We start from the raw sequence: 15,137 nt of genomic DNA, 5'->3' as shown, positions 1-15,137 counted from the left end.
TCAAATAAGCCTCACTTAGCAAATTAGTAACACACATTTTTGTTGAACAAATTCTACACACAAAAAAATCACCACTTGGTCTGCCTCTCGCTTAGTCTCTTCGTCTCTGCCTATAGGTTAGTGATTATCCCTCAACCCCTTCTCAAGGACCACTCCCCAATTGACTGTTTATGAACTACTCCAAACAAGAAGTTCGCGGGCCCGCACAGGAAAAAGAAAGCTATTTTATTGTGTTCTTTTCTATTGTATTCCATTCTCTAAAAGGGACAGATGGAACAGTTCAAATCTCTCACACATTCTATACTTTACACAAAAGACCTAAAAAAGGCAATTCATATGAACATATTAGGATGCTCAATGTCTATCTGTTCTCTCTTTTCCCTCTTCTTCAAATAATACAATGCAAACTTAACCACAAGGCTCTGCTCGGTTTATAATGGCTTCATCTATTCCTCAACTATTCTTAATGTCTGTCATTCTACAGATTGCGACAGCAGGGGACGTTGAGTCTGATTCTGTCTTGTTCTGAATTCTGTTTGCCAGAGGGGTTTCACACAATGACCGTTCAATCGGTCCTTTCAGTCCACTTGGTATAAGTGGCATGGTCTATCAAAGGAGAAGGATAGCTAGCCTTGGGAGAAAATGGAGTTGGAATTGGATGGCTGGTAAGAGGTTGTTACCATAGCCTTTGACCTGCCTCATTTCTAGAACTGTGTAGGAGAGGAGTAGAGATTCGTCTCTCACCAATAGGATATTACAGTTACTCAATCGCTTTGGCTCATTTTTTGAAACAGTCTTAACATTCTCTAAACTGTAAGTGCAATTGTCACAACTGTTTTATGGGACATCACAACTCTATCGCATGTCTGCAAAATGTAGTAACTCACCCAAAACATTCAATTCATGCTTCAAAACCTAGTTATTTTGTCAGTAAATTGGCCAATGCCACCAAAATGAAAAGTTGTTTTGTCATCGTGTGAGCCGTACTGGTTAAAAAGTTTAGATGTTTTTTCACCATGGCAGTTAGCGCTGGAAATGTTTTATGTACAAATACTAGTTTTGTTCTACTTTTTTGTTGACACTGACTGCTTACTGTACTATACAAGAAGGTCAGTTTTGTCTAGCTGAATGCTATTGTGTATCACATTGAGGTTTTTAGATACCAATTTCAACAGTAGGTAAATGTTTACTGGGAAAAGTCGATACTGTACAATACCGTACTACACAGAAAAAGGATATGCACATCTCTATGTACACAGAACATTTATTTTTGTAGCAATGTGCTACATGTAAACAGAAAATTCACATTTGCATGTCCATTTTTACATATTTCTTACTTGTAAAGTCACATATAGTGAACAGAAAAATAAAAAAAACTGCAGTACTTTTGTAAAAAACTATACATTTTACCTCCTCACACTACGTAACACTACAAGTTCCCATCTTCTTGGTGAACATCCTGTCGGTCTTTGTTGGTCTGGCCAGAGATTTTCATCATCATCACATCTGATGTTTTCCCTTGCGATGCACCGGGGGAAAAATCTCCTTGCGCGGCGCTACCATCCCCTGCAATGATCGCCTGTGATGTCCTCACAAGCAGCATTCATGGCATCTAACAGAGACATCTGATCTTGTGCCCGATAGTCAAATACTTTCCACCTCCATGCTGAAAAACAACTATTCTATCGGATTCAGGAATGGGGGGGATGGTGGAAGGAACTCCATTGTTATCCTTTCATGCACAGCAAACCATTCCCTAATAATGTTGGTTCAGTGGAAGCTGACATTATTCCACACAATTACATAATTTGGCAAATCTGGTCTAACTAAACCTCTTTGGTGTTCTGTTATTAGGTCTCTGTAAAGTGTATTTAGGAAGACCAGGAGAAGTTGTGTGTTATAGGGCCCAATGTGTGGAATATGTGCACTCACAACATTCTCAGAAATGGCAGCACCCATTGTAATATTGCCCCCATGTTGGCCTGATGTGCCAATTGTGGCTCGGTGTCCAATGAGATTGCGGCCACGTCTCCTGCCTTTGGCCAAATTGAACCCAGCCTCGTCCACAAAAACAAGAATGTGGGTCAATTCATGTCCTTCCAGCTCCATTATTCTCCATATAGTAATGCAGAAACAAAATATAAAGTTGGTTTTACTACTTTTTTTTACATAGCCTATTCTAGAATCAGACAGTTTAGTAAAGTATAAATTTATAAATAGTATGCGCAAAACACCAGTCTCAACGTCAACAGGGAAGAGGCGACTTCGGGATGCTATCCTTCTAGGCAGAGTTGCAAAGAAAAAGCCATATCTCAGGCTGGCCAAATAAAAATATAAGATTAAGATGGGCAAAAGAACACAGACACTGGACAGAGGAACCCTTCCTAGAAGGCCAGCATCTCGGAGTCGCCTCTTCACTGTTGATGTTGAGACTGGTATTTTGCGGGTACTATTTAATGAAGCTACCAGTTGAGGACATGTGAGGCGTCTATTTCTCAAACTAGACACTCTAATGTACTTGTTCTCTTTCTCAGTTGTGCACCGGGGCCTCCCACTCATCTTTCTATTCTGGTTAGAGACAGTTTGCACTGTTCTGTGAAGGGAGTAGTACACAGCGTTGTATGAGATCTTGGCAATTTCTTGCATGGAATAGTCTTTATTTCTCAGAACAAGAATAGACTGACGAGTTTCAGAAGAAAGTTATTTGTTTCTGGCCATTTTGAGCCTGTAATCGAACCCACAAATGCTGATGCTCCAGATACTCAACTAGTCTAAAGAAGGCCAGTTATATTTCTTCTTTAATCAGCACAACAGTTTTCAGGTGTGCTAGCATAATTGCAAAATAGTTTTCTAATGATCAATTTGCATTTTAAAATTATAAACTTGGATTAGCTAACACAATGTGCCATTGGAACACAGGAGTGATGGTTGCTGATAATGGGCCTCCGTACACCTATGTAGATATTCCATTTAAAATCAGCCGTTTCCCGATACAATAGTCATTTACAACATTAACAATGTCTACACTGTATTCCTGATCAATTTGATGTTATTTTAATGAACAAAAGAATGTGCTTTTCTTTCAAAAACAAGGACATTTCTATGTGACCCCAAACTTTTGAACGGTAGTGTATATATATTATAATAAATGTCACCATTCAATTTCATTGGTCCCCAGAAAACACATTGATCTTTGCAGCTCTACTGCCCCCATGTGGTTTAAAGTAGCATCACTACAGAAGAGTGCACAGTATCAATCCAATATCTCCTTATCTCTCCAAATCAGGGCTGCAGGCAAACACGTGGTGAGCAGGCATTTGCCAGTGTGGCTGAAGTTACTTTACTCAGCAGGCTAGGAGAACTAACGCAGCAGGTTAGGAGAACTAACACAGCAGGTTAGGAGAACTAATACAGCAGGTTAGGAGAGTGAGGTTAAGGTTAGGAAAAGGGTTAGGTTCCGTCTTAGCTGAAATGCTACAGTTGTCCCCAACTCGACATCTACATGGAGCTATACTCCATCAAGCCACAACTGTAGAAGCCATCATTTCCGAGAAACCATCAGTATCATAACACCCCAACATTTTGGGGTATTAGACTGACTTGCCGTGCCTTGTGATTGGTCAACTAATGCACAATTAGTAGCCTATGTCTTTCTCATCAGAGTGCTGCAGGTTGTGTGTGTGTGAGGCACCGTCTGCAACCGCAGGGCTCTCCAGAGGGTGGTGGGGTCAGCCCAACGCATCATCGGAGGCACGCTGCCTGTCCTCCGGGACTTCCGACTTCAACTGTATCTATGTAATAGAACTCAAAGGGTTTTCTTTAATGGGAGCTTCCCCAATGTCAAACATGTAAAGTGTGGTGTACCGCAGGGCAGCTCTCTAGGCCCTCTACTCTTTTCTATTTTTAGCAATGACCTGCCACTGGCATTAAACAAAGCATGTTTGTCCATGTATGCTGATGATTCAACCATATGTGCATCAGCAACCCAAGCTAATGAAGTCACTGAAACCCTTAACAAAGAGTTGCAGTCTGTTTTGTAATGGGTGGCCAGTAATAAGCTGGTCCTGAACATCTCTAAAACTAAGAGCATTGTATTTGGTACAAATCATTTCTTAAGTGGTAGACCTCAGCTGAATCTGGTACTGAATGGTGTGGCTGTTGAACAAGTTGAGGAGACTAAATTACTTGACGTTACCTTAGATTGTAAACTGTCATGGTCAAAACATATAGATTCAGTGGTTGTAAAGATGGGGAGAGGTCCAGCCGTAATAAAGAGATGCTCTGCTTTTTTGACACCACACTCCAAAAAGCAAGTTCTGCAAGCTCTAGTTTTGTCAAATCTTGATTAGTGTCCAGTCGTGGGATCCTAATAAAATACCAAATACCAAATCTGTTGTGTAATGTAATGAAATATTTTAATTGTATATAGTGTATATTCCAGACTCTGAAAGGGCTCCTTCTGATATTTCTTTCTTTTTACTTTTTGGATTATGTGTGTATTTCTTTGTATTGCTAGGTATTATTACTGCACTGTTGGAGCTAGAAACATGAGGATTTCGCTGCACCCGCGATAACATCTGCAAGTCTGTGTATGCAACCAATAAACGTTGATTTGTGTGTGTGTGTGTTTGTCCAGACCAATTTGATTCACAGAAATCACATGCCGGCCGTCATGACACACGTCTACGAAGAAAGCAGAGTGCTTTCCACGGGACAACCAAAGTTTCAATGGGGCAACCACACTTCTTCACTCTCCATGGGGCAACCACAGAATAATAATAATAAGAAGAAGAAGAAATCTCCACCACTCTGGTACATGTGGTGCCACCTCAGCTCCTAATCTCTCCTGTCCTGTTTGAGTCTTATGTGTGATTGACTAACCCAACAGGATTAGTGGGCTAATTACAGCTTTGGAGGAAGAGTGAGAGAGAGGGGTGGAGACAAAAGGAAGATGGAAAAGGAGGACAAAACAGGCGAAGAGGGAGGGCAATGAAGAAGAAAATGAAGAAAACATTAGAGGTACAGCACACCCACTTTAGAATGTTATTAGTTGACACGGGGAAAGTATATGTTTTGGTAGCACTTTATTGTACGGTACAGACATGACGAAGTATTTACTCAAAATGACACTGAAAAGGTAATTACACAGTAACAACCTATGAATTACAAGCACCACTAGACACCAATTGTGTTGCTAAAGATATGTTGATTGCTGAATTTGCATTTTGCTCTAGGACCGTTGTTGGGAGTTACTTCCCTAGCCGCAGTCGTCCAAGAAACTGCTCTTTCTCATCCATTCCTTCCTTTCCCGCACCCCCCCCCCCACAGACCTTCTCTTTCTCGTCCATCCTTTCCTTTCCCGCACCCCCTACAAACCTTCTTTCTCATCCATACCTTCCTTTCCACCACCCGCCACAAACCTTGCACCTAACAACTTATGAAAAAGTTATGAATGATGGCTAAGATCACGACCAATGTCTTACCTCTCTCTTTCTCTATCTCTCAGCACTTTGTACTGCAGTGGTTTAGGACCAGCAGAGGGAGTTCCTACTACATCATAAATGTCGCTAACTGAAATCTGATCTGAAAATTACTTTAACGGGGAAGGAGGCACCAGAAAGAGGGCGAGGGAAAGAAGGGCGGGATAGATCAAAGAAAGTTCAGTCTGTGAAAATTGGCAGTTTGCGCTTGTTTGTATGTGTGTGTCTGGTGTGTCTGGTGTGTGTGTGTCTGGTCTTTCTTGCCTCTGGCATTGAAAGGTCCTGGTGTAGGTTACAGATTGTGAAATTTGTCTCACACATGTCCGGGCTAGTAAAAATGTTCAAAGTTTGCTGACTGCTCAGCATAACTTGGTCAGACAGGACCAGGGAAACTGCAGTCCCAGCCAGGGAAGGAACTTTCACCTACACCGCAAGGTAAGACTGTTAGCCTTACACTTTTCTGAGTAGCTGGAAAACACATACTGGTATATCAGCTGTTACATTTCCTGCTAGCCTGTTTCTTTGGAATGTTGATTTCCCCTGCTTTCTGGCACAGTGAAGACAAACAAAGCGGGTCTGTTTATATGACAGAGTGTTAAAGTTCAGGACACGTTATTGTGACGTGGTGAGGCTGGATCCAGGTGCAGAGTAGAGACCAGACGAGGAATCAGTTGTTAAGGATGAACATAAATACTTTACTGATTAACAGTAGCCGCAGGATCACACTTGAAAGAAAAAAACCCCCACTAAGTCTTGAAAACTCACTCATGAAACAAACACACAGGTTAACAATTCAAGCCTCTGCAAAGGACAACAGGAAACACACCAGTTAGATTTGGGTATGTCATTTTAGGAGAAAATTGGGAAAAAAAGGATCGGACCCTTAAACTAAATCAGATGTGGTGAAAAGTGCTGAGGCAAATGCATGCTCACCACGTGTTTGCCGGCGGCCCTGGAAATGAGTGATGTGATAGAGAGCTCAAAGATTATTATTTGGATACACTTTGGCTATTACTTTACTATATGTCTCTCTCCCTCTAATCCCCCCCTCTATCTCTCTCTCTCTGTCTGTCTGTCTGTCTGTCTGTCTGTCTGTCTGTCTGTCTGTCTGTCTGTCTGTCTGTCTGTCTGTCTGTCTGTCTGTCTGTCTGTCTGTCTGTCTGTCTGTCTGTCTGTCTGTCTGTCTGTCTGTCTGTCTCGTCTCTCTCTCTCTCTCTCTCTCTCTCTCTCTCTCTCTCTCTCTCTCTCTCTCTCTCTCTCTCTCTCTCTCTCTCTCTCTCTCTCTCTCTCTCTCTCTCTCTCTCTCTCTCTCTCTCTCTCTCTCTCTCTCTCTCTCTCCCTCTGTTCAGCAGATGGAGCCAGTCTCTCTCCCAGCACTGTCCCGCATCGCCCTCTGCGGCGGTACCCATGGCAACGAGATGTCGGGTGTGTACCTGGTGAGGGAGCTGCAGAGGCAGAAGCTGGAGAAGGCAGGGTCAGCGACCTTGACCACGGTCATATCCAACCCGCGTGCCGTCCAAGTGTGCAAAAGATACACCGACACGGACCTCAACCGCTGTTTCACTGACGCCATACTCAGGTAAACGTTGCCATAAGCACAAATGAAACTGTACATGCAATCAGTGTGATCCATAAAGGGATCGTTCACCTCATCTACAAATGTACAAGTATGGACCTGTCGGAAAATGTACTATTCAGGTGTGAACTGTATGAATCAGAAATGAGATCTTACAACTATGTAAAGAAGCCAATAACTACACAATGCGTTGTAAAGAGACATGGAAGCATACACACTATAGCTTTAATGTAATATATCCCTCCACCGTGGAGTCCGTAAATTAATAATGTGGTCATGGCAACATTTCCAGATAACTTTGGATATTGTTTTGGAACATTCTGGATCTTGCAGCCTGGCCTGGTATGTACCTGGCCACCAAGGCCACCACCTATCTGAACAGTCTAGTCCAGTTGTTGCATAAATGGGACTATATCATAATTCATATTCATTCTTGGTACTTAATTGATACTCCAGATTTACTCAACCCTACAGAGCTAAGGGATGGCATCCCAAAGAGTTGGTGGCATTTACTTCCTCATCTCAGTCTCTCACCAGAAAAGACGAGTCGTTTGCATTCTCCCATGCCAAGGCGATGCACCTTTCTTCTCTTTCTCTGTCTCCCTTCTCTCTCACTCTCTCTACGTCCCTCCCCCTCTCTCTCCCTCCCTAGTTCACCTGTGACGGACGCCACCCCGTACGAGGTGAGGCGAGCCCAGGAGCTGAACACTCTACTGGGGCCCAAGGGCAACGTGGGGGCCATGGACCTGGTGTGTGACCTCCACAACACCACAGCCAACATGGGCCTCAGTCTCATCTCCTACTCTGTCCAAGACTGGGTCATCATGCACATCTATAGACAAATCCAGGTGACCACAGGTTCAGTTCAATTCAATGAAATAAAGGAAAAAATTAAGGACAAGGGAAACTGAACGTCCCCTTGTCCTTAGTACTGCCAGCCCCCAATTTGGGCCATCAAATATGCTCTCTAGGGTCAAAAGTGTATCTTATTCTGTTTTGGTGTGAGAGCATTAGATTAAAATGGATTAAAGATTGATCTGCTTTAAAGGGGAAGTGGATGGTTCATCTGACTGTTGCTGTCATTGAGACAACATGCCGATTGGAAGCATTGCTGTCTGGAAGGGGAAGAAAATGATTGCGTCTGTTGCTGTCTCTAACCATGTTTCCATCCACAATTTTTAAGCGAGTAAAGTCACACTGTGTGATAGAAAAATCATGACAGCTGTGATGGAAACAGGAAGTTCCAGTACAACGTATAAATGCCGACAGATCATTTGTTCCTTCAATATGATGGGATCTGATAGGATCACCTTTAAAGTGCAAATATTGATATATTAACCATCATGTCTAAGTACAATTGGAGTCACACGGTGATATGGTGTGTGGTCCTCTCACTACGACTCGGAAAACTATGCAGTTTGTTAGGTAACAGATTTGAATAAATGATGATGAACTTCACAGGTTGGTGAAAGTGCACAGTGATGAGCTTGATGCTCCGTTCCAATAAACATAGAGAGTCTTTATCTGGTGACATGATGATCGATGCTTGACTGCCGTTTGACAAATAAATCTCATATAATGTAGACTAGCCTACAGGTTGTATCTGTATCTGCGAGCTGTTGTGCAGTGCTGTTGGCTAGAGTGCAAGTGCCAAGAACAGAGTAGGTACATTTGCTATTTTACAGATAGTTTTGTCACAAAAAAAATCTGTAGAGTTGAAAATGTGATGGAAACACATTGCGAAGAAGTAAAATTTGTCTGCGCTATGTCATCACACACAATTTTTTTTATCTGCAACAAGTCTGTTTGGGTGGAAATTGGCATAGTTTATTTATGCGGATTTTAGAATATTCGTATGAAAATCTGTTGCCAATTGGATGGAAATGTAGCTACAGATACAATGCTGGTTGGACTTTAATAATCTGATTGGAGTGTATAATTTCAACATGACTCGATTGCTGTCTTAAAGGGGAAGTGCATGCACCATCTGACCCAGTTTCTATGAGGAGAAGGGCATCATCTGACTGCTATAATCTGGGTTCTACTGGAGTGTAAAGAGTTCATCTGTTGTGTTCTCAGAGGAAGATAACCTCAGCGCCCGTGAGGTTTATCGTGCTGGATCTACCCCTAGCTGATGCCTACTCTCAGGACTCCCTGGGCAAGCATGGCTTCTGTAAGTCTTTGTGCTTGTGCTGTGTGTTCATAGGAAACACACCATGCAATCTTCTTCCTGTCATAAGAAACCAGTGTGTTTTCAGTATGTTTTCCCATTTACATGACAAATGTATTCCTTCTGATGGTGTCACTCCACAGCGATAGAGGTGGGACCTCAACCCCATGGTGTGGTCAGAGCCGACATCTTCAACATCATGAAGGAGGCGGTCGACCAGACACTAGATTGGGTCCAGTGCTTCAACTCAGGTACTTGAACTCCCATCAACGGTAAACATTGCTGACCCCTCACATCCCCTACACACAGAATACACAACCCTCGATCATCGTTACCAAGTCTACTGCCTTGGTCAACAACAAGAATAGCATAAACATAATTCATACCTACAAGCATCTAGCTCCCCTGTACCAGGAACAGATACCATGAGATTTGCTTCATGCACATGGGCCTACCATTCAACACTATGCTGTTGGTCTTCACTGCATTTATGGTTATTGTATTTTGAGTATTTTTTTCTATCTTGTGTACTGTAACTGGCCTGTGCTCTTTTATATAATGTATATGTACAGTACCAGTCAAAGTTTGGACATACCTACTCATTCAAGGGTTTTTGTTCTACATTGTAGAATAATAGTGAAGACATCAAAACTATGAAATAACACATATGGAATCATGTGGAAAACACAAAAGTGTTAAACAAATCAAAATAGATTTGAGATTTGACATTCTTCAAAGTAGCCACCCTTTTCCCTGATGACAGCTTTGCACACTCTTGGCATTCTCTCAACCGGCTTCATGAGGTAGTCACCTGGAATGCATTTCAATTAACAGGTGTGCCTTGTTAAAAGTTAATTTGTGGAATTTCTTTCCTTCTTAATGCGTTTGAGCCAATCAGTTGTGTTGTGACAAGGTAGTGGTGGTATACAGAAGATAGCCCTATTTGGTCAAATACAAAGTCCATATTATGGCAAGAACAGCTCAAATAAGAAAAGAGAAAGAACAGTCTTCCACAGGAAAGGAAGACCCAGAGTTACCTCTGCTGCAGAGGATAAGTTCATTAGAGTTAACTGCACCTCAGATTGCAGCCCAAATAAATGCTTCACAGAGTTCAAGTAACAGACACATCTCAACATCAACTGTTCAGAGGACTCTGTGTGAATCAGGCCTTCATGGTCGAATTGCTGCAAAGAAACCACTACTAAAGGACACCAATAATAAGAAGAGAGTTGGTGGGCTAAGAAACATGAGCAATGGACATTAGACTGGTGGAAATCTGTCCTTTGGTCTGTTGAGTCCAGATTTGAGATTTTTGGGTCCAACCGCCGTGTCTTTGTGAGATGCAGAGTAAGTGAACGTATGATCTCCGAATGTGTGGTTCCCACTGTGAAGCATGGAGGAGGAGGTGTGATTGTGTGGGGGTGCTTTGCTGGTGACACTGTAATTAATTTATTTAGAATTCAAGGCACACTTAACCAGCATGGCTACCACAGCATTCTGCAGCGATACGCCATCCCATCTGGTTTAGTGGGACTATTATTGGTTTTTCAACAGGACAATGACCCAACACACCTCCAGTCTGTGTAATGGCTATTTGACCAAGAAGGAGAGTGTTGGAGTGCTGCATCAGATAACCTGTCCTCCACAATCACCTGACCTCAACCCAATTGAGATGGTTTGGGATGAGTTGGACCGCAGAGTGAAGGAAAAGCAGCCAACAAGTGCTCAGCATATGTGGGAACTCCTTCAAGACTGTTGGAAAAGCATTCCTCATGAAGCTGGTTGAGAGAATGCCAAGAGTGTGCAAAGCTGTCATCAAGGCAAAGGGTTGCTACTTTGAAGAAACCAAAATATAAAATATATATTTAGATTTGTTTAAAACATTTTTTGGTTACTACATGATTCCATATCAAGACAAGTTCCCCTTCAAGAGAAATTACATTTTAGATTCTATTCTAGTCATTAACCAATTACAAACCTTCTTTCATCTTATCAGGATGTGCCTTTGAAGGTGGCGAGGTGGACGATGTGTACACCTTTGTGAAGAGTGTATACTACCCAAGAGACCCAGAGACCAATCAAATCACTGCTGCCATACATCCCCAACTACAGGTTCAGGAACATTCTGCACTTGTATATAATTTAATCTAGCTGCAGTCGGTTAAAGTCCTGTACATGAACCCTTTAATGCATAGCTGCGGGAAGTAAGGGTGCCTGTGGTGCTGCAGCACCCTCTGATAAATTTAAATAATTTAGTCATAATTAGGCAACCAACAAAAAATATATATTACTCCTGTCTGGACAGACAAATTAAATTATTCAAAATACTAAATCAGAGAGCATAATTTAGTTACAGAGGATAAATAGCTTCTAAAAAAATAGTTGTGGATTAAGTTTTATCACAAGCACTTACAGTTGGGACCTATGCAATTTGGGCAGCATGCGAGCCAAGTATAAAACAACTTTCTGAGTTGTGGCCATACTGTAGATATAATCCATGGAAGGATTTTGGAACCTCTAACCATGGCACTTTGACTGTTACACTCATAGGTACACTAGCAATGACTGCCAGTCCTGACATGAATGGGGACTGTCATCTTTGGACTATATTTCTATGGTTGGTTACAGCTGCCAGTTTGCCTTTCACAAATTTCAAAATACAATTTGGAGAAAAACATAGGTCTACCGTTCGAAAAGAAAATGCCAACTGTTGAAAAATTCCTAACAACTTTTGAGTGATTCTGAGTGAACAGCATTGTTTTTCAAAGTAGCTTATCTTGAGATATTGTCACGAGCTCATCGGCCATCACCAGTGAGTAGCCTCTGCTTCATCTTCATCTTTGGGCGAATCAGTGTCACTGGGAAGTTTATTTTGTAGCCTACTGTAGCCTATACTATATACTGTATGCAGTATACTACATATCAGGGTTTCCGATTATCAGAATTTGGCGCCGGACGAGTTATTGGGAAGATTTTTATTTATCGGACATTTGAGAAATTTACCGATCATTCATATGCATTGGGTGCTTAACGCATTAGATCGTCCACCCACGCAGCCAGCGCCATCAATAAACGATGGATGTTGGCCAAATGAGCCACATTACATGTCCTTAAAAACAGCCTATAACAAATGACAAAAACACTATTCCTTGTGTTTCCATGTTTAGCAAAATGCTAAACTTTATAGCATGTTGTTTTATTGGTTTTAAGTTTCCTAAAACAATAATTGTCCACCTCACTGTTCAGCTGTCAGAGATTTGTGCACTAAATGCATCAGAGCATTGCATGGGCTTAGGTGTCCACTGTATGATATAACGTAAAAAACTAGTTTAAACCTTCACAGTAGTTTTGAACAGTCTATATTGCAGAAAGGACCAAGAAAGGCTAGTGCCTACCGTACTCAACACATGACAGCAATAGGCTAATGATATTTATTTTACGAAAGGCTTACTTATAACATATCTTTAACTAAATACTGAGCACATAATTCAAAAGACAGATCAAACTTCATTTAGCCAACAAATGTCTCAAAAGAATGAAACAAAACACATTTATCATATTTTAAAGAACTGGTTTAGATGACTAAATAAGCATACAATAATAACAATGATATACAATAATGATAAAAGAAATTCTTATGAATACATTTTTTTTTTAATAAAGTTCCAAAATTGCATCCTACCTGAATAGCTCGTTGCACAGTAGCCTGAATTTGGACATTTGTGGGGTATTAAAGAAATATTCTGCAAATGTATTCTATCATGAAAATTATTTAGAATTGCATTAAATGCATTTATAAAAGGCAATTTTTTTCAGACCCTGCTAAAAAATAGCCCCATGTGTGGACATCCTGAAACTGTCTGCTCAACTGTATGCCGGTACACAAATGTGATTATAGGTGCATGAAATGCTTTATTATAAAGGGGATTCCCCCCATTCTAGCAACCCCAACTCAAAATATCTTCCCGCAGCTAAGCTTCATTGGTACATAGGCCTGTAGGGAATTACTGAAATGTAACCCTATGAACTTCAGGACACTAGCATACACCCACAATGACAGGTAGGCGACGGGGTACAACGTTCTTTGGGTATTTAACTGATTCCCCCTCAGGAGACTGAAAAGATTTGGCATGGATCCTCAGCTCCTCAAAAGGTTCTACAGCTGCACCATCGAGAGCATCCTGATGGGTTGCATCACTGCCTGTTATGGCAACTGCTTGGGCTCCGACCGCAAGGCACTACAGAGGGTACTGCGTACGGCCCAGTACATCACCGGTGCCAAGCTTCCTGCCATCCAGGACCTCTATACAACGCGGTGTCAGAGAAAGGCCCTAAAAATGATCAAAGACTCCAGCCATCCTAGTCATAGCCTGTTCTCTCTGTTACCACACGGCAAACGGCACCGGAGCGCCAAGTCTAGGTCCAAGAGGCTTCTAAACAGCTTCTACCCCAAGCCAAGACTCCTGAACAGCTAATCAAATGGCTACCCAGACTATTTGTACCCACACAGCTGCTACTCTCTTATTATCTATGCATAGCCACTTTAATAACCCTACCTCCATGTACATAATTACCTCAACTACCTCGACACCGGTGTCCCTGCACATTGACACATTGACTCTGTACCGGTACCCCCTGTATATAGCCCCGCTATTGTTATTTACTGCTGCTCCTTAATTTTTCGTTTACTTTTTTGGGGGTATTTTCTTAAAACTGCATTGTGCTGGTTGAGGGCTTGTAAGTAAGCATTTGACTGTTGTATTCGGCGCATGTGACAAATAACATTTGATTTGATTCTGGTCTATAGATGCCCAAACTATCAACTGCAACAGCTTGTTAGGGTTAGAGTAACGGAACAGTTAGCATTTGGTTAGTGAAAATCAGCATAGACCTAGTCATTGTCTAAATGCAAAGCATGCTGATGTGAATCTTTGGCCTCCTCCATCCGGGAGATCCCATGTTCCTGATGTTTTCTGGGGAGATACTTAAGTACGAAGGGGAAGAAGTCCTCCATCCCTTCTTTGTGAACGAGTGTGCGTACTATGAGAAGAGTATTGCCTTCCACCTGGCACGAAAGATGACAGTCACTATACCCCCCTTGCAAGTGAAGAGAGATTGATGAAGGGAAAGGGGGAGGAACAAAGAGTTTAAAAAGAGTGAGAGAATTAAAGGGAAAACACACACACAGAACCTTAAGAAGCACTAACTAGTCTAACCTCATTTTCAATTGATTTTTAATTCCATTGTTTTCTATCATCCCCAAATAACCTCAGGAATACTGTATGTGAAATTATGCACAGTTCAATGCAATAATCTAGTATGTCAATTAAACATTTCCATTTTTTGTTGTCTTCATAGTGATGTAATGTTGCATTTCACTGCTCCGTTTAACCTGGTGTTTTCTAGGTACAGACGACACCTTTGAGATAGTTTAATGCAGGAAAAGGTTACAACGGTATGAATGCAGAATGACGTCATGCAGAAATGAGCTCGAGTTTGCCATGAAGTTGGATGACTGATAGGTGGTTGTGGAATGGATCTTGGCAGGCATCGTCAGAGGTGGTGTCGCAGCATCGAGAGGAACCCTGGATGATTCAAGGAGCTTAATGGTTTGCAGTGGTTGAAAGGTCATTATGGTTTAGGGAGGTCGATGGGAAGTGATGGTTCGGGAGGATGACTGCTTGGTCGTCGAGGTATCGTCAGATGAAGACTGAGTGTTTGGGGTGGGAGTCCTGGAGGCATCTTCTTGGTGCAGAGTTAATGTATCCTGGAAAAAAAACAGGAAGAGCAGAGAGGGGAGGAGACGGGGGTGGTGAAGGGATGCGAAATGCTACAGAAGATCACGAATATATACAGCACAGCCATTGATTGGCGGATGAAGTAAATTGTTTGATTGTCAAAAGGGAAAGAG

The 15,137-nt window shown here is 41.9% G+C and overlaps 1 protein-coding gene across 2 annotated transcripts; it reads left to right on the top strand.

Moving 5' to 3' along the window:
- Nucleotides 1–5,641: 5,641 nt before the first annotated feature.
- On the top strand, nt 5,642–14,570 carry LOC139566836 (N-acyl-aromatic-L-amino acid amidohydrolase (carboxylate-forming) B-like). Of its 2 annotated transcripts, XM_071388155.1 has the most exons (7): nt 5,643–5,915; nt 6,830–7,059; nt 7,709–7,904; nt 9,136–9,229; nt 9,370–9,477; nt 11,223–11,351; nt 14,161–14,570. In XM_071388155.1, the coding sequence occupies exons 2-7, from the start codon at nt 6,833–6,835 to the stop codon at nt 14,343–14,345; spliced, it is 939 nt and encodes a 312-aa protein (XP_071244256.1). In that variant the 5' UTR covers nt 5,643–5,915; nt 6,830–6,832; the 3' UTR covers nt 14,346–14,570. The 2 variants fall into 2 exon arrangements, with proteins under 2 accessions (XP_071244255.1, XP_071244256.1); XM_071388154.1 differs by lacking the exon at nt 14,161–14,570 and having other exon boundaries at nt 5,642–5,915; nt 6,833–7,059; nt 11,223–11,482.
- Nucleotides 14,571–15,137: the final 567 nt, after the last annotated feature.

This window comes from Salvelinus alpinus, chromosome 39, assembly GCF_045679555.1.
Source record: "Salvelinus alpinus chromosome 39, SLU_Salpinus.1, whole genome shotgun sequence".
NCBI lineage: Eukaryota > Metazoa > Chordata > Actinopteri > Salmoniformes > Salmonidae > Salvelinus > Salvelinus alpinus.
This window is presented reverse-complemented; position numbering and strand designations above follow the sequence as displayed.